Here is a 22209-nt window from a genome sequence, read left to right as displayed (position 1 = left end):
AGTGTCCTCCTCTGAAACAGGGGGATGCCGAGTGATGTTCGCTGGCTGGAGCAAAGGGGGTGTCGGGGGGCACTGGCTGAGCACTCGGCCCCGGTGCCCGGAGCAGAGTGTGGGGGCGGGGGTGCAGGGAGGAGGCGCCCCAGGGGAGGCCTCCCCGCAAGTAACCCAGCCCTTCCTGCAGCCGCCAGGCCCCCAGCACGGAGCTGAACACCAGCGGCAGCTCGCATTCCAAGTCCTGCGACCAGCTCAGGTGCGGCCCCTACCTCAGCAGCGGCGACATCGCCGACGCGCTCAGCGTCCACTCGGCGGGCTCCTCCAGCTCCGACGTGGAGGAGGCCAACGTGAGCTTCGTCCCGGAGTCCCCCGACGGCCAGGAGAAGAAGGTGACCGCCCCTCCCGCGCAGCCCTTCCCAGGCCCTCCCTCCCGGCACCCCCATCACACCCACAGACGGGACGGGGGGCCGGGACGCCCCGGCTGCTACACTGAGCCCTTGGGCGCCCCGGCCCGGGCCCTGGCTGACCACGACACCCTCCCCGCAGTTCTGGGAGTCGGCCTCCCAGTCGTCGCCGGAGACCTCCGGCATCAGCTCGGCCTCCAGCAGCGCCTCCTCCTCCTCGGCCTCCACCACGCCCGTGGCCGGCACCCGCACGCACAAGCGCTCCGTCTCGGGGGTCAGCAGCCACAGCGCCTCGCTGCCACTCTACAACCAGCAGGTGGGCGACTGCTGCATCATCCGAGTCAGCCTGGACGTGGACAACGGCAACATGTACAAGAGCATCCTGGTGAGCGGGCGGGCGGGCGGGCGGCGTCCCCTCACGGTCCCCGCCGCCGGGCAGCAAGCAGGGGTCGGGCCCCCTGTGCCGGCCTGCCCGTGGGTCCCGTCAGGAGGGGCGGGGGTGGGGGAGGAGACGCCAGGGCACAATGGTGATCAGATGAGGGCAGTGGGTGCAGGTCCCCTCACAGCCGGGAGGGGCCTTGCTAGTGACGCCCCTGGAGGGGGCACCAGGCAGTGCCGAAGGTCGGGGTACACTGGGGGTGGGAGGGGCAGCCGGCAGGCCCGGGGTGAAGGAGCAGGGGTCAGGGGTAAGAGTCACAGAAGCGTCAGAAGGAGACAGGAGCCACGGCAGGTTGGGGCAGAGGAGGACAGTGGTAACCTGTGACTTGAGTCTCCTGAGGGGATGGGCTGTGGTGCTGGGAGAGGCGGGCAGGTGGGGCAGGAGGCCATCCGGGCCGGTGGCCGTGGGGGTGGCCAGCGGTGTCAGACACTGCATGTCACTGAAGGTCAAGGCTGAGCCAGCGGGACTGAGCCGTGGGGGTGGGAGGGACTCTCCCCGTCCTCCAGAAGCGGGCTTCAGAGCAGCCGCTGGCTGCCGCAGTCCACGCCAAACCCCACAGCTGGGCCAGGTGCCCGGCGACACAGTCACCTGTGTGACCCTGGGTCTGAGGCCCGCCTGGGCTCCGGCCCTTGGGGTAGAGGCAGCCGCAGGGGTCGGTCTGCGCCCCCCATGCTGGCAGCCTCCGGCCCGGGGCGGGCCTGGCGCTTAGGCGGCCCCCGGGCACCCTGTGGCCATCACCTCTGGGCTGTCTGTTCCCCAGACTTTCTGGTACTGATGCCACAGGGGCAGGTCGTCTCCCCGTGTGGCACGGGAGGAGGTGGCAGGCTTGTGGGGGAAGGAACAGTAGGAACAATTGGGAAAGACCCCTCATCATTGCAAGGAGGCCCCCTCAGGGGACAGCAGAGGGTGGCGAGACCCCCACAGACCCGGCGCTGGCCAGAGGCCGTGATCCTGAGCACAGTGCTGAGGCAGCTCCCCGGGTCCCTGGCCGTCGCACCTCCGGGGAGCCCCTCTGGGGTCCTTACCCTGACGGCCTGTCCCCACCCGGACCCAGGTGACCAGCCAAGACAAGGCCCCGGCCGTCATCCGCAAGGCCATGGACAAGCACCACCTGGACGAGGGCGAGCCGGAGCACTACGAGCTGGTGCAGGTCATCTCGGACGAGCGGAGTAAGCCGGGACCGGGGGCGGGCTGGGGGCCGGGGGGGCCGCAGCCCCGGAACACAGGCCAGCAGGGGTTAGGAGCAGGCTCTGCTCACACGGCCGCTCCAGCGGGCAGCCCCCCGCCCGGGTGGTGACCCCGGGTCAGAGCTGCAGGGAAGAGAAAGGGCTCTTCTCTTGGGGCAGAGCAGCCTGGCGGCCAAGCCCACGGGCCATCGAGGGGGTGCTTTCTGGCTAGGACAGGAAACATGTCCCTCAGGAGACGTGTGACCACAGGGACTGAATACCCAGTGGGTTAAAACCCAGGTGCACAGGCCACCGTCTCAGCCCGTCCCGGCTGCTGTGACAGACACCAGACCGGGGGCTTGTGAGCAACAGAAACATGTCCCTCAGGACCCCGGGGGTTGGGGGGCTGGGGTCCGGGCTCAGGGCCCAGCACAGCCAGGTGAGGTCAGGCGAGGGTCGTCTTCGGGACTGCAGCCTGCCGGCTTCTGGGGTGTCCTCACCTGGGGAGGGGTGGCTCCCTCGGGCCTCTTATAGGACCCCAATCCCATTCACAGGGGCCCCACCCTCACGACTCACCGTCCCCCAAAGCCCTAGCTCCTGATCCCTGGAAGTGGGGGTGTCAGCGGGAATCCTGGGGGGACACAGGCACTCCGCCCGTGGCCGGAGGACTGGGGGAGGGCAGTGTGGTGTTCTGAGCCCTGGGGAAGGTGGGGGGGTGCTGTGAGCGCAGACTCGGAGCCGGGCGGCCAGCCGTGCCCCGCTCCCGCGCCGGAAATGAAGGGGCGGGTGCGTTTCCGGAAGCAGGGCTGGGCGCGAGCACGCGAAACACGGAGCGTGCTCCTGCGCTGCTCGTGAATGACGGTCATTAGACAGCTGTGCCCCCGCCTGCCCCGCCCTGCGTCTGCTCGGGGTCACACGTGCGCCCCAGAGAGGTCAGCCGCGAGCCCCTCCCCAGCCTTCCCCTTTGCCCCGAGCTTGTTGCCCACCCCGCCGTGGCCCCAGACAGTGGGCAGTGCCCCCTCCATCCCTCGAGGTTGGCGCCTAAATCCTTTCTCACCTCCTCGCACCACCTTGGTGAGGGGGCGGGCCAGGTGCGGCCCCCGTGATGGAGAAGGAACACAGGGGGCCCGTGCAGGTTCGGGGCCCAGAGCAGGGGTGTCAGACTCGTTCATTGTCACCGGGGGCCACGTGAGCCTCAGGTGGCCTTCAAGGGGCCGGAGGTCACTTCAGGACTGTGTGGATGTGACTGCTCCTGAACAGGCGAGCGAGAGGTCGGCCCCGCCCCCGGGGGGAAATAAGGAGCCCAGGCGGACTCGGGCCTCCGGCCTTGTGTTTGCCCCCCGTGGCTTCGAGTAAGAGCCACACGGCGGGACGGGCACAGGCTCCAGCCCGGCAGGGGCACGGCAGGCTGCGGGGCAGGGGGGACAGGAGGGGCGCGGGAGCAGGGTGTGAGGCCCTGCAGGGCCCGGCGCCCAGGTGACGTGGACGGCTGCCTGTCCCCGGGCCCAGAGCCCTTGTCCTGAGTGGGGCAGGACTCGGGGGAGGTGGTGGTCAGGGGCCCTCCCGTGCTGGGACAGCGTCCTGCGGGGTCTCACGCTGACCGTTCCCCCACCCCGCCCCGCCCAGAGCTGAAGATCCCCGACAACGCCAACGTGTTCTACGCCATGAACTCCGCTGCCAACTACGACTTCGTCCTAAGGAAACGGACCTTCACCAAGGGGGCGAAGGTCAGGCACGGGGCCAGCTCTACCCTCCCCCGCATGAAGCAGAAGGGACTCAAGATCGCCAAGGGCATCTTCTAGCGGGTCCCTCGCGACGGCCCGGCCACAGGCCCGCCCTGTCCAGGATCGGGCTGGCCGAGCAAGGAGCCGCTCACAGACGGCAGTGGCCCCGGCCCAGGCGGGCGCCTTCCGGAGCCCCGCCTGTCAGCCCAGGCCACCCCCGCCTCCGGTCTCACCCTGGACCTCCCTCGCTGCCGGGATTGACGCCTGCCCGCCGGCAGGCTGACCTGGCCCCCCGTGGACCACTCGCCGCCTTAGGTGCCTTCCGCTCTCTGGACCCAGAGGACTCGCCGACGCTGCCAAGGGGCACGGAGCCCGCCCGCCCCCGGGCACGCCCTCGCCACACCTCCCCCACACCTGCCCAGGTGTGGGTCACTGCCACTCGTGCCCACGGGCGCCCCGGGGCACCCAGTCTCCCACCGGGTCCGACCACTGCAGTTCTCTCCTCACAGCCACGGGCACCGGCCGTGCCACTGCCGGGGCCCCGGCCCCCTGCCACCACTCCAGCCTTCCGCAGGCCGCACCAAAGATCCCATCGTCGGGGCCATCTGAGAGAGGGGGCCCCCCGGCCCGACCCCCTGCCCGAGGGGAGGGGAGGGGAGGGGAGGGGAGGAGATGAGAGGAGGGGCCCTCCTCCCAGACCCCTCTCCGCTGGACACTGCGAGTGCCACGGACCACTGCGCCCTGGGCTTCACGAGACGGAGACCGCAGGGGGCGGGGTCCGTGGGAAAGGAGACCTGGGGGGAGGGGAGGGCATTGAACATTTGTATAAAAGGCAAAAACCATGTTTACTGGTTGGGGAGGGGCAATATTTATTTGTTGTAAATAGAAAATGCTAGACTTGAATATTATATTAAAATCCCGTTTCTACTATAGCCCGGGGGCGGTGCTGTCCTTCCACCACCCGTGCCGATTGAAAGGCCACGTGGACACTCGAGGTCCAGTGTGCTCTCCGCTGGGGAGGCTGGTGGGGCAGTGCCCCTGGCTCTGCCTCCTGCGGGCAGGCCCAGCCCCTCGTCCACAGAGCATGCGTGGACTCCAGTGTCATTCTTGTGGGCAGTGGGCTGAGACAGGGCCCTCCGGACCCCTGGGATCAGAGGTCAAGGTGCCTTCAGGGGGCACAGCGTCCACCTCTGAAAGCTGGGAGTGTTTAAAAACAACACTGGAGGCAGGAGCTGGAGGAGTGAGGGGCTCCAAGGGTCAGTGTGTCCGTGGGAACAACCACTAAGCTGGGCAGGGGCGGGCATGGGGGGATCTACCAGAATCATCCAACGTGGGGCCCTGGAACCTCATCAGATGCAACAGCCACGGGTGACTGCGTGATGGGGGGGCCGTGCCGCTGACCTTGAACAGGCAAGGAAGTCTGCCAGGTCACACGGTGCCGACCGGGACCTGGGGACGGAGACCAGGGGCCACACACAACAAGCGAGGCAGGCTTTGCAAAGATCTCTGGGAGACGTTTCCATAGAAACAGAGGGCTGCCTCCCTCGACCAGCCACAGAAAGACAGGCGAGGACGGGGAGAGCCGGCTGTCTGGATTCCGCGTGGTAACGCCTGAGACCCGGTTCTCAGCCAGTCCCAAGGCACGGGAAACGCGGGCCCGCGACACAGGACCCCGGACGCTGAGATGCCGCACAGTGGTCCGGCCGCCAGGGCCCCCGGCGCGGCGCTAGGATCGACTTCAGAGAAATAAAAGGGACGCCGAGGGTGCCGGGCACCTTCGTCAACGGCACGTGGGGGCGTGCCGTCCGGCCGCCAGGAGACGTGGGGTTCCGACCCACGCCGCCGCCACGATGGGCCACGAACCCGGGATTCCCTTAGCAGAAACATCTAGGGCAGGCAAACAGACTGAGGCAGGAAGTTGACTACATTGGGGGAGGGGTGCAGTACTGCCCAATGGGCATGAAGTCTCTGGTGGGGACGATGAGCGTTCTGGAACCAGATGACGGTGACGGTGGCACAATACTGTGGGTGTCGCTAAGGCCCCTACATGGCACCCTTAAAAACAGTAAAGTTAGCGTCTCACGTGTTGTGTATCTTTTCCCCTGATTTTTAATCAACAACAGTTGCGAGGACCCACTCCTGAGCCAGGACGTGGCTGCCTTTCAGGGGAGGCAGAGGCGAGGGTTCTGGCTCGTCCTGGGGTCTCTCTGGACCACCAATGGGGAATGTAGATTTCAGTCCCTTGGGTTCCCGCCCCCCAAACCCTCCACCTCCCCCGAACCGGCCCGAAAGGGCAGGTGGCCTGAGCCCTCGGGCCTGCAGCGCCCTGGGACGGCGGCATCCTCGGCCCAAGTCTGGGCTTCGGTTAGGGCATGGGGAGGTGGGTGGTTCGACCCACTGTCGTGGGGAGGGGGGAAAGGTGGGGTGTGGGAGGGCAGGGGAGGAGGACCACCCAGGCGGCTGGCCCACGGGCGCGGCCTTGCCTACGAAATCCTGGATCATCCCAGTCCCCCCGCGGGTCTTGCGCTGAGATCAGGGCTAAGGAGCAGCACCTGGGCCTGAGGGCGCCTCTAAGACCCCGGACAGCCTCCGGCCTGCGTCCCGGTGAGTGTTCTCAGCTCTGCCCCTGGAGACGCCTGGGAAGGCAGAGCCAGGGGGAGTGTGGGCCGCCCCCTGAGTTAGCCCGGTGGCTGCCCGTGTAGGGCTCAGAGGGCTCGCCTCCGCCTGGCGTGAGCGCAGCCCGGGTCCCAAGAGCCCGAGCCGTCCTGACGTGGCCCAGCCAAGCAGGGATGTGACTTCCTGGGTGACAGGCCTCGGGGCTGTGCTTTCCTCAGCGAGGGGCACAAGTGCCAGGCCACCAGGTGGAGGTCTGACCTCTGCCTCCTGCTCCCGCTCCAGACTGCACCGGGGCCGTCGCGCCCCGCCCCAGGCCCCTGCCGGGGGTGCAGCCAGTGCCCAGCCCTCTTGCACCTTCTGCTCCTGACAGTCCAGTGTGATGCTTTACTCTGTCTTTGACTCGGGTCCAGCTGGACACAGTGTCCATTCCTCCTCCCAGGCCGGTTCCCGAGCCCGGAGGGCTGGGCTGAGGCTGGGACTGGGCCGCATGGGCCTGCTCACCCTCGGGCAGAGCCAGCCCCTCGGGGCCAGCAGCCTGGCATGCGGGGCCCACGCCTGTGTGCAGCCCTGGCTCTGCCCCTTCTCGGACCCCGTTCCCTTCTCCAAGGTGCGGCTGGGACGGCACCGTCCACCTCCTGTGCCGGAGGCGGACGGAGACCGGGGAGCACCGGGCCCCACAGCGGCAGCGACGGAGGCCGGAAGACGCGAGAGCAAAGAAAGACGGCAGCCAGGGAAAGGAGGAGGCTTTAATTCGGGAAGAGCTTGGGGGCGGGGCGGGCTCCCTGGGGTCCCACACTGTGGCCTGTTGGGGCCAAGGACACTAGAAACCGATGACTGCAGGCATCTGAGCTGCCCCGGAGTCACCCTCGGGGGGTGCGGGGGCGGCCTCGGAGTCTCCCTCGGGGGGTGCGGGGGCGGCCTCGGAGTCTCCCTCGGGGGGTGCGGGGGCGGCCTCGGAGTCTCCCTCGGGGGGTGCGGGGGCGGCCTCGGAGTCTCCCGTGGGGGGCGCGGGGGCGGCCTCGGAGTCACCCTCGGGGGGCACGGGTGTGGCCTCGGAGTCGCCCTCGGGGGGTGCGGGGGCAGCCTCGGAGTCTCCCTCGGGGGGCACGGGCGTGGCCTCGTCTTCGGTGACCGTGGGCAGCGCCTGGTAGGTCAGGGTCCAGTACTGCAGGTAGTCACTCCTCAGGTGCTGTTTCATGGATGAGCTGTCTATCTTCTTGTTGATCTCCAGGTACTTGCCGTTTTCCAGGGTGTAGGGGTCCCAGTGTGTGGGCACGGCCGAGTGGCCCATGTTGGGGTCCCTGCAGAGTGAGACAAAAGGGGGTGTGGGGGTTGGGGAGCCGCGCTCTGGCCTGGATTGGCCCCGGTTTGGCCGGGGCAGCCCTCTGCCCTCCATGCCAACCCGACCACTGGGTGCCTCTATGTGTCCTGGGCACCAGCCTGGTACGTGCGTGTCCCAGGGCGCAGGCAGAAGCTCTTATCCTCATGCACACATGGGGCCCGAGGGGGGTTAAGTGCAAGGGGGCAGGGACTGGAACTCAGGCCCAGAGGGCCCAGGTGGCGGGAGGCCCTGGCCCCTCGCCCCGCCTTACCCAGTTCTGGCGAAGTTGGTCCAGTAGGCGATCATGGCCTTGGAGACAGTCCTGTCCTGGGCCCGGTAGCCCAGCGGGGTGCGAAAAGGCTTCCCGAAGACGTACTGGATGTCGTCCGCGTGGTCGGCCCCCACCCAGCTGGGGTAGATGGGCATCCGAGAGGGCTGGGAGAACAGGTAGCTGTAGGTCTTGGCGCTCCTGAGGAGGGACAGAAACCGCCCGGGTCGGCCCGGGGCTCACCAGGGCCGCCCAGCCCCGAGGTGGGCCCGGAGGGGCCCCACGGGGGCGCCGGAGAAGGGCTGGTGGTTCCCCAGACTCATGAGGCGCCTGGGCCCTGGCCCCCGGGGAAGGCAAAGCCGTGGGCCAAGGTCATGGGTTTGTGGATTCTACGGGTTCCCTTGCTTGTCTGTCTGCTTCACCTCCACAAAAACTGGGAGGCATTTCCTCCTATAACTCAGTGTCAAGGCAGATGATTTTTCTCTGAAAACGAGTGTGTATTTTTCCTTCAGTGGGCCTGGGTTTCTGCTCTCAGGGGTTTCCTTGTCGGACTTGACCGACAGGAAGCTCAGGGCTGAATTTATCACCTACTTGCTGCCAAGTTCTCGTCCTGGACCTCCGGGTATAATTTCATCTTCCCACTTTTTAAGCATTCCTCGGTTACTTTCTATTTTCACTGGCTATTACTCTGTAGAGCTATGCTGCGTAGTGGCCAAAGTTGTGTGGAAAGTCGGCCAGGCCGGAGCCCGCTGCAGTAACCGCCACAGAGTAGGGTGGGCGGCAGACCCCAGAGCTTTCTGGGGGCAAGGCCCCGGGGCTGAGGGAGGGTTGTGTCCCCCGTCCCCCGAGGCTGGGAGGCGAGGAGGGTCCTTCCCAAATCCCGTCGGGCCTGGGAAGCACAAAGGGTGCAGGCACTCCTAGCCCCCCGTGGGCCGCCCCCGGGGAGGCCTCAGTGGGTGGCCGTGTGCCCTGAGTGGGCCCCCTGCCCAGGTTCTCACTTGGCGTTGGCTCTGTGCTGGGCCAGGGTGATCTTGGTGGGCATCAGGAAGAGGACGTCGGTCTCCAAGTCCACTACCGTCTTCTTCTTGGCCGCCTGGGACGCGTCTCGGGCCCAGGGCTCCGTGTAGAAGTCAAAGGTGGAGGAGGCGCCCCTTTGCCCCTTGCTGATGGTGAGCCCGCTGACCAGCTTGAAGAAGTCCTCACTGCGGGGAGACGGCGGCACTGCACCCTCCACCCGGGGCCGCGGGAGGGGAGTCTGCTGCGCACGCTCAGGGGGCCGCCGTGGCCCTCTCCACGTGCGTGCTGACGGCCTCCCTCGGCTGATGCCTCCCCTCCCCGCCCTTGGCCCTGCCCTGGGTCCTGCGTCCTACTCACTCGGTGACAGTCTGCTTGTCCTTGTCGATCGCGGGCATGTCCATGGTGGCAAAGATGTGGCCGTCCATGTCGTTGGTGCCAGCGAGGTAGTCAATGTCGGCGGCGTTGGCAAACAGATTGACGGGGTGGTCGGGGAGAAAGTCCCCGTCGACGACAGGCAGGAAGCCCAGGTAGTACACCAAGGGGTCTGTGTGGAGAGCGGCAGGCGCTCGCACCCCCGGACCCCCTGGAGCCCTGCTCGGCCCCGACCAAGGGGGAGCCTTCCCGTCACCTCCGTCAAGGCCGGGGGCCTTGGCCCTTCGCTTGGACAAGGGACAGGGTAATTCTAGGTGGTGGGGCCATTCCTCGGGGGTCGAGAAGCACCCTGGCCACAGACGCCGGATGCCAGCAGCCCCCACCCCAGTGTGACAGCCCCAACTGTCTCCAGACGCTGACACGTGACCCCGGGGGGCAAACTCGCCCAGACCAAGAAGCACTGGGCCGACGGCCATGTCTGTCCCCTCACCGCAGGAAGTCCCTGTCCTCCCCACAGACCCCTGGACCGACCCCGAAGGGACCCCTGGGCTGACTCCAGGCCAGTGGATGTGCTGGCCCTTGGCAGGCCCGGCCCGGGTTTCCTTCCGTTGAGGAAACGGCCGGTGTGCACTTCAGCCCACGGTGTTGGCTCCGGTCCCGCCTGCCTGGCACTTGTGGTTTAGGGAGACCCAAGTGAGGGGCCCCTGAACTTGGCCTCAGAACGAGCAACATGGAATCGTAGCCTACGGGGCGGATGAGGCCGACACTCTGAGGCTGTTTCAGACCGGGACCCCCAGGGCCCCCCGACCCCTGGGGGATAGAGCGGCACAGCTGGGCCGGACAGACGCTGACGCAGGTCTTAGGCGGTGTTTGCCGAGTCAGGGGGCGGAGGGCGAATGAACAGTCATCCAGTACGGAGGCTCTCGGTCTGGGGTCCCGACAATTGTGTGTCGGTGACGGTATGCATGTGCATTCTTGGGGGGAGGATGAATGTTCATCGGCTTCTCAAAGGGGTCATGACCCGAGGAGGGTAAGAGGAAGGAATGGCCCCTCCTGGCAGCCAGCTGGGGCCCTGAGGCTCCGCAGGGCTTGGGGACACCACTGAGCTGGTGACTGGTGACAGGCCAGTCCTGAGACCCTGAGACCCCGAGACCCCGAGACCCCGAACTTCCTGTTCTCTGCAGGAGCAGGGCCCACCCCCCACGTGGAGACCCCACTCACATTCCATGCCCGCCAGGGGCATCTTATAGGCCAACGTCAGGGCACGGGGGTCGGTGACCTTCAGACACTTGGCCATCCTGGCCGTGTCGTCCACAGGGCAGCCCACCTTCTTGGCAATCTGGGGGTGGGGGGTGGGTCGGTGAGGCCAGCGCCGGGGTGATGGGGAGGCGGGACAGAGACTAGGAAGGAGGAAACCCTTCCCCTGCTCCCCCGGCTCCTGCACCGCACCCCTCCCCCCACACCGAAGGTCCTCTTTACCTTTTGGGCCCAGAAGAGAGGGTTCTTCTGGATGGACCAGGGGGTCAGTGCCACGCCGCTCTGGCTGATGGCTCGCCGGACGAGGCCCTTGTTGTAGGGAGAGAGGATCTGCAGCACACAGAGGCCCGTCAGCACGGCCCGCCGCCCCTGCCCACCCCGGGCTCCCCCGCCGAGAACAGCCAGCATGTCAGCTCCAGGCCCGCTCCGCCCCGCCCCCACGGGCTCCCTCCAGCCCCTACCCCCCACCGGGAGGCAGGCCTGCCCCTCTTGGGGTCTCCAGACCTGCAGAGAGACGCTGGCACCTCCGGCAGATTCCCCAAAGATGGTGATGTTGTTGGGGTCCCCCCCAAAGGCCGCGATGTTCCTCTTCACCCACGCGATGGCCATGTGCTGGTCGCGAAGGCCATAGTTACCTGCATGAGTGGGGTAGGGCCTGCATCAGGGACCGTGGGCGGGGACTGCAGTGGGACGAGGGTGGGTCCCAGGAGGCAGATGGAGTGGGGCGCTGGAGAGGGCGTAGGGGTTCGGGCAGGTGACCAGGAGGCCACGGCCCTGCTTGTCTGTCTTTCCTGCCGCTTCTGTGTCCCCCCAAGCCACCACCTCCCTGTCTCATCTGTCTCTTTCCCTCGGCTCCCTGTCCCCGCCCCCTGGGCCCTCTCTGGGTCTCTGTCTGTCTGTCTGTCTGACAGCCTCTCCTCCTTCACTGCAGCTGCCCAGGGATCCCTGTGCCTCATGGTCCATCCCTAGCAAATGGAATTCTGGGCCTGTCAGGGGCCTGTCAGGAGATGGTTGGGACCGAGGGGTGCTGGGGAGCACCCCCACCGGCCCCCCGACCCCGTCACCATGCCCAAGGCACCCCGCGGACCTGGCAGGTTGGAGTCCCCAGTGCTGAGGAAGCCCAGGGGCCCCACGCGGTAGTTGAAGGTGACCACGATGACGTTGCCCCGGGTGGCGATCTCCTCGCCGTCGTACAGGTAGTTGTTGAGGAAGTTGGCCCCGTGGCCGGACCCCATGAGGAAGGCGCCCCCGTAGATCCAGACCATGACGGGCAGGTCCCGAGACACTGGGGCAGGAAAGAGGGCCTGGTGACCCCAGTTGCCCCTGGGCACTCTCCCCTCCGGGGGCCCCTCTCAGGGAAGGTTGGCTCCAGAGCCCCAGACACAACCGAGGGGCAGGGCTGGGGCCTCTGGCTGCCTGGGCGCTCTCCGTGGGGCTGGGGGAGCTGGAGAGCACGGGGCAGGGGTGGGCACACCTTCCTTCTTGCCCTGGGGGACCCAGATGTTGAGGTAGAGGCAGTCCTCAGAGCCATAAGTATTGTCCTGGGTGATGGTGGCTTGGAGGCATCGCTTCTTGAAGTCCTTGGCCTTCAGGGTGCCTGCGGGCGGCCGGAGGGACTGGCGTGAGGATGGTGGCCCACCCACGCCCTCCCATGAGGCCGGGCCTGCCCAGCGTGCACCCACTCGTACCTTGCCAGCCGGGGTGTCGCTGGGGGTTCTCCAGGGGCTTGGGGGCGGCAGCGAAAGGGATGCCCTTGAAGATGTCTACGTAGCTTCCAAACAGGCCAAGCTTCTTGTTGACGCCCTCCACGAAGCCTCCTTCCGTGTACACGGCGCCCAGCTGGGGGGAGAGGCATTTCACACAACAATGAGTACTTGTTAGTGTGCGCGTACCCTGCGTGCCTTTTGGGCACACCTAGACCCACAACCATGCGGTTGGTGAAACCCAGTTTAGCTGGGCGTCCTGCACTTGGTCTGCGCCCCAGTCACCGTGCAAATGGGGACGGACCTGGGACGAGCCTCTGGGGGAGCTGTGGGCTCTGTGTCCGGGGGCAGGGGGGCCTCTTTCTGCCAGGGACCCATCTGTCTGCCTTCCCTCCACTCTGCCGTCCCCAGTCCCCAGGTCTGTGCCGTGGAGGACCAGGGCCCTGCCTCCTCTGCCGGGCTGTCGCTTACCTTTGCCGAGCTCACTGCCGCCAGGCAGCAGGTGAAGCCCAAGACCAGCAGCTGCAGGTACCCCATGGTGTGCGCCTGCCTCAGGGTGGCCCTGCCTCCAGCCCACGGGTATTTATGGGGCTGGAGCCAGCCAGGAGCCTGCGTTGGCAGCTGCCCCTGGAGGGTCCTTCCCCCTCCTCCGTCTGCCCCTTCGTCCAGGCTGGCCACACGCCAGGTGGTGCGCCCGGGGCCAGGAGACAGCTGCCGTTTTCAGACTGGACCAAGGTCACACCGGTGCCTGTGCATACACAGTCACACACGTGTGCAGGTGCAAGGGTGGATGATACCGGGTTCCTGGGGCCCACAGCGCACACGGGCAGTGGCTGGGAACTGAGGCAGGTGGCTGCAGGGGGGTTGGGGCGGGGCCTGGCTGGGTGCACAACGGCTGTGTTCTGGTTCATCCACAAGGGCTCAGGGCCGTCCTCAGAGAAGGGGGCATGCTTTGTCTCCACGCCCTGCTTGGCCCCCCGCCCCCAAACCCCTGAGCTCAGCCAAGGATGTTTATGGGGGACTGGGCATGTGACTTCCGGCACAGAGGTGGCTGTGTGCTACTGGGCAGCTGTGGCGGCTACCGTCCTCCAGTATCCATCTCGGCTGCTGATGTTCGTTGAAACATGCTAAAAACATACACAGAGACAACCAGGTCCCGTGGGGGAACAGGAACAGAAGGGCCAGGCCTCGCGTGGGGAGCGCCACTTGGCCACCCTCTCTCCTGAAGGGCGCCATGGCCACCCCCTCTAGTGGGGAGCGCCCTGTGTCCATACCCAAGCAGATTTTTATTGAGAAAACAGACTTAGTTTGTGGATTCACAGTCTGGCAGAAAAGATCGAAAGAAGCATGTGACTTACAAAGGTGCAGACAGAACCCCCACTGTGGTTCTGGGCAGAGCCTGGGGTTTTATCTAACAGGGCTCAAAGGGCAGTTTTGGTTTCCTGTCTGTGCCTTTAAATTCCAAGATAATAACATCCTCCAGCAAACAGATCTCACAAGATCTTGCATATTCTATGTCCCAGGCCTGATTACCCTAGGGGTCCTTGGTCTGGGCAATTTCGCCCCTGCAGGCCTGAGAAGACAGAGGCACCCAGGAGACTTGGATTTCTCACATCTAAGAACAAGGACTCAGACTTTGACAAAGCCAAGGTGGCAGGGGTTGATGTCCATCACCCCTTCATTTCCACAGCCCCGTGAGTTTCTTCCTTAGGGCACTCCCACGTGATCGCGTCTGTCCTGAGTTCATTCTCTCAGAGAATTGTTAGCCGTCATTGACTGCCCATCATGCCAGGGAAATAATTTTGTCTCCTTCAGTGGCTCCTGGTCCGGAGGTCTTTCACTCTGCCTATGTCATGGGGAGTTACAGCTTCCTGAGACCAGGCAGAGCGACCTGCAACAGGCAGCCCATGTCCCTGGGCCTGGTTTCCAGGGCCCCCTGGGGTGCGGTCTGGGTCTGAGCTGGGTGTGGGGACCCTGCCCTCAGGGTGTGGGGCAGACCTCACATTCGGAGGGCGGGACAAGGGGCCCGGGAGGGGGGGGCACAGGCATGGAGGAGAGGGGGCCACAGCCCAGCCTGGTGGGCTTCCCGGGGAGAAAGGAAGGGCTTGGGGCATAGCAGAAGGGGTGGGGGTGGGAAGAGAGACAGAGGGACAGAGTCAGATGAGAGACAAAGAGGAGCCAGAGAGATGGGAAAACCTGAGCACAGAGTGTGAACCACCAGCGAGAGAGAGAGAGCCCACAGCTGAGCCTCAGGGCGTGCATCTGACTTTGGTAACCAAAGGAGGTCGTTAAGGAGTGAGAGACCGCCATAGACAAAGCCCAAGGCTCTCACCTTGGAGGGGTTTGGCCTCAGAGCCATCCCCAGTGAGGGGGTGCATCCAGGAGCCGGGGACAGCCCCTCAGTCTGGGTCCAGATGGCCTCCTCGCTGCCTGGGAGCCCTTAACACTACAGGCGCACCTAGGCCATACGTGTGGCTGTCCCCAACACCCTCAGTGGTCTACACAAGTCGGGCCCGTCTGCCCACCCGACCCAGCACCACTGGAAGCGGGAGCCGGGCGGGCGGGGCTGAGGACCAGCCGCAGAGGGTGTGCGGGTGCTGCCATGAACAAGTGCCTGTGCTAATGCTTTTTTCCTGGCCGATGGGATCCTGAGAACCCGTTCTAAGTGATTCTGAGTGCGGGGGACGGGCCCCGTGTGCTCGGGGACAGCCAGTGCCGTGTTCTTTGCAGGAGGAAAGGAGGGGGCAGATCCCCGTGTTTTGATGATTCGAGGTGCTCACTTATTTAACACTAAGGAGCCCGCAGGGTCCCGCACAGAACAGGTAACAACAAACATGCGGTGAGCACTCCCAGAAACTTCCAGAAGAGACTAGCATCGTCCAGCCCACAGCCTCTGAGACGAAATACCGGGGCAAAAAGCAGCCTTAAAAGCCGGCTCCACAAATACTGGCAGACAGGTCACCTCACCTGGCGTGTGCACGTGTAGGCGTGTCTGTGTTACATGCACGTGATGCTTTTCCACTTCCAATACTGCCCCCAAGTTCATCTATAAACCCCCTTGAGGACCTGCATTCCAGCTGGCTCGGGGAGAAAGGAGCACTCACGTGAACTGAGGGTTCCTCAAGCTCCTGAAGGGCAGAAACTAACCCGAATGTCTTTCAAGGTCACATGGTGATTTCACAGAAACCTCTGTCTTCTGGGTTATCGACAGGTAACGTGGGGACATGTTTGTATCTTACTTGCGTTTACTAGTCCATGAGGCTGACAGTGAAGAGGAAAACCATGGGACGTGATGGGACTTTTGAACCACGTGGCCCACGGACCTGCTAGCAAGTTCAAGGACAGGCTCACGGTGCCTCTGGAACTGGATGCAGGTGTGTGTTGTGGGTTTGCACGTTTTTCTGTGGGGAGACTCCATGGCTATCATGGGATGCTTGGAGGGTGTAGGGGTTCCCCAGACGTCTGAGAGAGAATCTGGGTGATTGGGCCAGAAGTATGAAGTTCTGGACGGACACGATGGACAAAGTAGAGCCCTCGCCGTGTTGATTTAATGGTACACAGAACTGAGGCAAATACTTAAAAAAACCCTTCCCCAGCTTGGAGCGCATCCCGTGCGGGCAAACACACCTGTTCCCATCCCACGAGGCAGACACTGCGGTCAGAGGGACGCAGGCCCCGCCCACGCCGCCAGGAGACAGGGGTGCGGCCAAGACCCGTCGTAGCTGCGGGGCGGGCGGCGAAGGTAGGCGTGCCGTCGTGAGTGCACAGCACACGGTTTCCCCTCGCGTCACTGTTTAATTACTGTATCGTTTTTCCACGTGAACTGCAAACCTATTTTTTAACAATAGTTTAATTTTTAAAAGATTTTATTTATTTATTTTTAGAGAGGGAAGGGAGGGAAAAGAGAGAGAGAGAGAGAGAGAGAGAGAGAGAGAGAGAGAAACCTCAATGTGCGGTTGCTGGGGGCCGTGGCCTGCAGCCCAGGCATGTGCCCTGACTGGGAATCGAACCTGTAACCCTTTGGTTTGCAGCCCGCACTCAATCCACTGAGCTATGCCAGCCAGGGCTTGCAAACCTATTTTTGCCCCACTCTGTCCACATAAGATCTGAGAAGTAAAACCCTATCATTTTATCTTTTAATTGGGAACTATGTGTATAAACTCGTATTTTACTGTTTGTTGTAAAAAAAAAAGGCCCATTTCCTGGCTCTGTGATTTCAAAAGCACTGAAGTAAATGGAAAACCCAGGAGCAGCAGGCCCCCCTCGGGCCCAGCTGGGGTCTCTGCACACCACCTCCACGCCGACGAAGGGGCCGGGCACCCCAGGCCATCGGCAGGTGGGGGACAAGAAGGCGCAGAGAACCAGAGGGTGTGTCAAAGGTCACAGGAGGCAACCTGGGGCCACCCTCAGGCCAGAGATGAGACGGGCTGGGCATCAAAAAGTGTGACCAGGATCGTTTAAAACAAATTTAAGAGTTCATTACAAAAGTTGAAAAAACAGGCCCTGGCTGGCGTGGCTCAGTGGATTGAGCTCGGGCTGTGAACCAAAGTGTCGCAGGTTTGATTCCCAGTCAGAGTACATGCCTGGGTTGCAGGCCATGGCCCCCAGCAACCGCACATTGATGTTTCTCTCTCTATCTCGCTTCCCTTCCCTCTCTAAAAATAAATAAATAAAATCTTTAAAAAAACTAAAAAAGTAAAAAAAGTTAAAAAAACAAAGAAGCCTCCCCCCGAGTCCGCCGCAACCAGTGGCCCTCAGTGGGGCGCCAAGTCCTCCTTCCGGGAGGCGGCTGGGGGAGCAGGCGTTTTCCTGCTCTGCCGGTCCCAGCGGCTTCCGAGAAGCTGGACGCCCGCAGGTGCCGGGGGCAGAGGTCTCCCCAGAAGCCCAGCCAGTGGACGCAGGGGGACCAGCCACACGGGAAGTCGCTGCTTTGCAGCCCGGGGAAGAGGTGGTCCAGGCAGACATCAGGGCGGCTGACGGCCACACCCGCATCTGTGGGTCAAGGCCACGCCCCCCACGTCCCCTGGGAAGGGGCCTTGAACCTGAAGGGCAGCCAGAGCGTCGGGTGCGGTGGGGTAGGTCCTGGCACGCTAGGTTCCTCCTTTGGGGCGGGGTCTCTCTTTAAGAGAGTTCCAGGAAGACAGGAATGGGATCCCCAACTCTGAGGACAGAGGGGACAGATCTGGTAAAACAGCCGTGCCACTCAGGCAGCCGTGGAGGGAGCGCCGGGAGCCTCTGAGAACACTGGAGCGGTAAGGGATGGACACGAGGCTGTGGGACCCCTGGGGACGGGGCTGGGGCCACTGGGGCCACCTCTAGAGGCTCTCACCCCACCCCCTCAGCGAGGGGCCACTGGGCCTGTTCCCGACAGTCCCAGCGCTGCCCTGGGGGATCCCTGGGCCTGTGATGGGGGGGAGGATGGCGCCCAGCAGCGGGAGCCCCGGCCCCCGGCACGAGCTCCAACACCCAGTCTCCGGGGAGATGTCTTCAATGAGGGCAGTCCCAGGGGCCCAGTCGTTGCTGGGCCCCTCAAGAGGGTAGACCCAGACCCAAGGAGGCTTTCCGCCACCTGTGGCCAGGGCCAGGCTCCCCCGCCGTCCCCCGTTGTCCTGAGACCCAGGCGGAGCCCCACCCCCACCCACAGTGCATCCCCACCTCCAGCCCTTGTGGGTCTCATGCAGCCGGACCCCGGGCCGGCTCACGGACAGGGGGCCGGGGCACAGCCTTTGGGAATGTCCCCAGCAACCAGGGCGGGGGGCAGCCCTGGGTGGCAGCCAGCAGCCTGGGGTGCTGGCCCGGGGCTGAGTACTGGCTCACATGGCCTCCCGTCTATGGATGTCAGGGACCAGAGGAGCCACCGTGGCACGACCTCGAGAACACCCCCACTGGTGCCCCCCAACCTGTCGTTGCTGATTCGGCCACGTCCGGTGCTGGCCTCTGCGACGCTCTGCGTGTCCACCGTGGCAGGCAGGATCCCTTCCCCCCAGCTCCCGCGGGAGCCTCAGTGATGACACCCCTGGACCCAGGGCACGGCGGACCTCCCCAGGGAGCCCCACTCCACACGGGAAGAAGGAGTCGGGGCCCACGCACCGTGGTTACGGGGTCTGAAGGCGGACAGGCCGGGGACGGGCCCCAGGCGTCTCTGCCGCTCACTGCCTGTGCAGCTGCGGCACACGGGTCACCTCTGTGCACCCGAGCTCTCCGGAGAGGTCAGAATGGAGCCCCGCTGCGCCCTGGGGAGGGCAAAGTGCGGGAGGCACACACAGCACTCGCGTAGGACCCGGCCCTCAGAGAGCCCTCCCACGAGGTCGCTGAGAGACGCGCACCCCTGCATGCGGAAGCTGCGGGGCGACCCCCTTCTCCCTAACTCGAGCCCCTTGGTCGGTCAGGCTTCCCCAGGCGCGGTGGTGGCCATTTCAGGGGTGCCTGTGTAACAGGGTGCAGCCAAGAGGGGAGCCTCAAACAGGGATCTGTAAGAAGATCCAGAAGAGCTTGGAGATCATTGGCTCCACACCACAGGGCCACACCTGCCCAGAATCTGGCAGCTGTGGCCAATTGTGAGAGGAGCTGGAAATGGGGCTGCAGAGGAAGATTGGCGCTGGGATTTAAACCAAACGCGGCAGCCATTTGGGGGGGGCTCATGCGCAGCCCCGCAAGAGAGAGCCACACAGCTTTAGCAGAGTGAAGACTCTCGCGACCCTGAGGGAGAGAACCACGCGGCTCTGGCAGAGTGGGGACTCCTGTGGTCCGGGAGAGAGGACCACGGGCCTTTGCCAGAGTAGGGACCCCCGCAGCTTTAGGAGATATGGTCCTCTGGACTGGGCAAAGGGCGAAGGAAGGAAGGACTGTGTCTGTTTGTGGGTGCTTTAAGGGACTTTAGGATTTTTGGTGAAGACATTAGGTCCCTACTTTAAGTTTGTGTAGCATTAAATAAAGGTTTTCCTTTCCTTTTCACAAATCTCCGGCATTGAGAGACGTCTTTCCTCGGGCGGCGGACATAACGGACCTGGGGGCTTCTTTATATCCGTCCCAGGCTCCCCCCTTGTTTGTCCTGTAACACCTGGGCCGGGCCGCCTGCTCGTGCCACGGCCCTGGGAGGTCACCCTGGGGATCAGCACGACCCTGGTGGGCGCCCCGCCGGGAACCCAGGAGGGCGCGGGGCGGACACTCACCATGTAATAGTCCATGAAGGGCAGCAAGACCTTGAGCTTGTCGGGGTGGACGCTGACTTTGGCCCTGACGGCGTTGCGGGACCAGACGGGTCGGACGGCGAACAGCTTGGGGGGGGACGCCCGGCCCCTCGTCCACAGAGCGTGCATGGACGCGAGAGTCGTTCATGTGGGCAGTGGGCTGAGACAGGGCGCTCCAGACCCCTGGGATCGGAGGTCGAGGTGCCTGCAGGGGGCACAGTGACCACCTCTGAAAGGCGGGCGTCTTTAGAAACAACACTGGAGGCAGGAGCTGGAGGAGTGAGGGGCTCCGAGGGTCCGTCTGTCCGTGGGAACAACCACTAACCTGGGCAGGGGCGGGCATGGGGGCATCTATCAGAATCATCCAACGTGGGGCCCTGGAACTGAATCAGATGCAAGAGCCAGGGGTGGCTGCGTGATGGGGGGGCCGTGCCGCTGACCTTGAACAGGCAAGGAAGTCTCTGCCAGGTCACACGGTGCCGACCGGGACCTGGGGACGGAGACCAGGGGCCACACACAACAAGCGAGGCAGGCTTTGCAAAGATCGCTGGGAGACGTTTCCATAGAAACACAGGGCCGCCTCCCTCGACCAGCCACAGAAAGACAGGCGAGGACGGGGAGAGCCGGCTGTCCGGATTCCGCGTGGTAACGCCTGAGACCCGGTTCTCAGCCAGTCCCACGGCACGGGAAACGCGGGCCCGCGACACAGGACCACGGATGCTGAGATGCCTCACGGTGGTCCCGCCGCCAGGGCCCCCGGCGCGGCGCTAGGATCGACTTCAGAGAAATAAAAGGGACGCCGAGGGTGCCGGGCACCTTCGTCAACGGCACGTGGGGGCGTGCCGTCCGGCCACCAGGAGACGTGGGGTTCCGACCCACGCCGCCGCCACGATGGGCCCCGAACCCGGGATTCCCTTAGCAGAAACATCTAGGGCAGGCAAACAGACTGAGGCAGGAAGTTGACTACATTGGGGGGGTGGGGGGGACCAGGACTGCCGCATGGGCACGAAGTTCCTGGTGGGGGCGATGGGAGTTCCGGAAGTAGATGAGGGTGGCGGTGACGCAATACTGTGGGTGTCGCTAAGGCCCCTACATGGCGCTCTTAAAAACAGTAAAGTTAGCGTCTCACGTGTTGTGTATCTTTTCCCCTGATTTTTAATCAACAACAGTTGCGAGGACCCACTCCTGAGCCAGGACGTGGCTGCCTTTCAGGGGAGGCAGAGGCGAGGGCTCCGACTCGTCCCGGGGTCTCTCTGGACCACCAATGGGGAATGTAGATTTCAGCCCCGTGGGTTCCCGCCCCACCGGTCCGAAAGGGCAGATGGGCTGAGCCCTCGGGCCTGCAGCGCCCTGGGACGGCGGTATCCTCGGCCCAAGTCTGGGCTTCGGTTAGGGCATGGGGAGGTGGGTGGTTTGACCCACTGTCGTGGGGAGGGGGGAAAGGTGGGGTGTGGGAGGTCAGGGGAGGAGGACCACCCAGGCGGCCAGCCCACGGGCACAGCCTCACCAAGGAAACCCTAAATCCCACTTCCCCAACGGGTCTTGCGCTGAGATCAGGGCTAAGGAGCAGCACCTGGGCCTGAGGGCGCCTCTAAGACCCTGGACAGCCTCCGGCCTGCGTCCTGGTGAGTGTTCTCAGCTCCGCCCCTGGAGACGCCTGGGAAGGCAGAGCCAGGGGGAGTGTGGGCCGCCCCCTGAGTTAGCCTGGTGGCTGCCTGTGTCGGGCTCAGAGGGCTGGCCTCCGCCTGGCGTGAGCGCAGCCCGGGTCCCGAGAGCCCGAGCCGTCCTGCCGTGGCCCAGCCAAGCGGGGACGTGACTTCCTGGGTGACAGGCCTCGGGGCTGTGCTTTCCTCAGCGAGGGGCACAAGTGCCAGGCCCCAGGGCTGGGGGGAGGCACTGGGGTTCGAGGGGACCCTCTTGCGGTGCAGCAGGCTCCGGAGAGCAGACAGCATGGGCAGACACTTGGAGAAGCCGTGTGCGTGTTCCCGTGGCGAGGATGGGTGCTCTGGGGCACCATCGCGCCTCATGCGTGTCCCCAAGGGCAGGGACGGGCATAGGTGAGGCCTGCACTCTGTGGGGGTCCCTCCCCTCGGCCTTCGACCAGGAATCTCCCCTTCACAACCGAGAGCCCTTGACCCACCCGGCAGCCCAGGTGCCCCTGCCCCTCCAGGCTATGGGTTTGTGCTAGTGCCGCTCTGCTGCTGGGGCCACAGGACGTGGCTGTCCAGGCCTTAGTGGCCCATCCCCATCGGTGGGCTGGAGAGAAAGGGGAAGTGGCCGGTCGGTCCCCTGGCACAGCACCCCATCACGTGCACCCATCAGGCTGAGCTGCTCAGGATTCCAGAACCTTCTCTTCTCTGAGCTCTCACCCCTGGCCTGACACTGTGAGCTTTGGAGTCTCAGGCCTGGGTCTGGATCCTTGCTGTGGTGCCCCGGGGCACGTGATCCCTCTCGGGCCTTGTTTCCCTCACTGTGCCTGTGACGGTCAGAAAGGGGTCCTCAGGGCCCCTCTCACAGGGCCGTCGGGGGAAGGTCAGGGGGCTGAGCCCAGGCCAGCACGTGGAGGTCTGACCTCTGCCTCCACCTCCCCCTTCTCGGACCCCGTTCCCTTCTCCAAAGTGCGGCTGGGACGGCACCGTCCACCTCCTGTGCCGGAGGCGGACGGAGACCGGGGAGCACCGGGCCCCACAGCGGCAGCAACGGAGGCCGGAAGACGCGAGAGCAAAGAAAGACGGCAG

The 22209-nt window shown here is 64.6% G+C and overlaps 2 protein-coding genes and 1 long non-coding RNA gene across 6 annotated transcripts in view; 1 reads left to right on the top strand and 2 right to left on the bottom strand.

The window, feature by feature from the left end:
• Window positions 1-4659, top strand: part of RALGDS (ral guanine nucleotide dissociation stimulator) — a 38912-nt gene extending 34253 nt beyond the window's left edge. For all 4 annotated transcript variants that reach the window (XM_045846250.1, XM_045846249.1, XM_045846248.1 and 1 more), the window contains exons 15-18: window positions 182-383; window positions 541-783; window positions 1892-2006; window positions 3630-4659. In XM_045846250.1, coding sequence (XP_045702206.1) covers window positions 182-383; window positions 541-783; window positions 1892-2006; window positions 3630-3805 — 736 coding nt within the window. In that variant the 3' untranslated portion in view covers window positions 3806-4659. The remainder of the gene's footprint in view (window positions 1-181; window positions 384-540; window positions 784-1891; window positions 2007-3629) is intronic.
• A 2412-nt stretch (window positions 4660-7071) lies between these two features.
• LOC123823511 (bile salt-activated lipase-like) lies at window positions 7072-12912 on the bottom strand. The gene is made up of 11 exons (XM_045846335.1): window positions 12753-12912; window positions 12267-12417; window positions 12053-12175; window positions 11666-11863; window positions 11083-11213; window positions 10801-10908; window positions 10543-10660; window positions 9307-9493; window positions 8931-9134; window positions 7936-8133; window positions 7072-7644 (listed from the first exon to the last, which is right to left on the bottom strand). Exons 1-11 carry the CDS (start codon window positions 12816-12818, stop codon window positions 7164-7166), a joined length of 1965 nt encoding a protein of 654 aa, XP_045702291.1. The 5' UTR covers window positions 12819-12912; the 3' UTR covers window positions 7072-7163.
• Window positions 12913-16056: 3144 nt separating this feature from the next.
• LOC123823513 lies at window positions 16057-16425 on the bottom strand. The gene is made up of 2 exons (XR_006786539.1): window positions 16357-16425; window positions 16057-16112 (listed from the first exon to the last, which is right to left on the bottom strand). It is a non-coding gene; the product is annotated as an uncharacterized LOC123823513 (long non-coding RNA).
• Between the last annotated feature and the right edge of the window lie 5784 nt (window positions 16426-22209).

The sequence above is a fragment of the Phyllostomus hastatus genome, unplaced genomic scaffold (assembly GCF_019186645.2).
Source record: "Phyllostomus hastatus isolate PE091 unplaced genomic scaffold, TTU_PhHast_1.1 phas_contig_495, whole genome shotgun sequence".
Classification (NCBI taxonomy): domain Eukaryota; kingdom Metazoa; phylum Chordata; class Mammalia; order Chiroptera; family Phyllostomidae; genus Phyllostomus; species Phyllostomus hastatus.
This window is presented reverse-complemented; position numbering and strand designations above follow the sequence as displayed.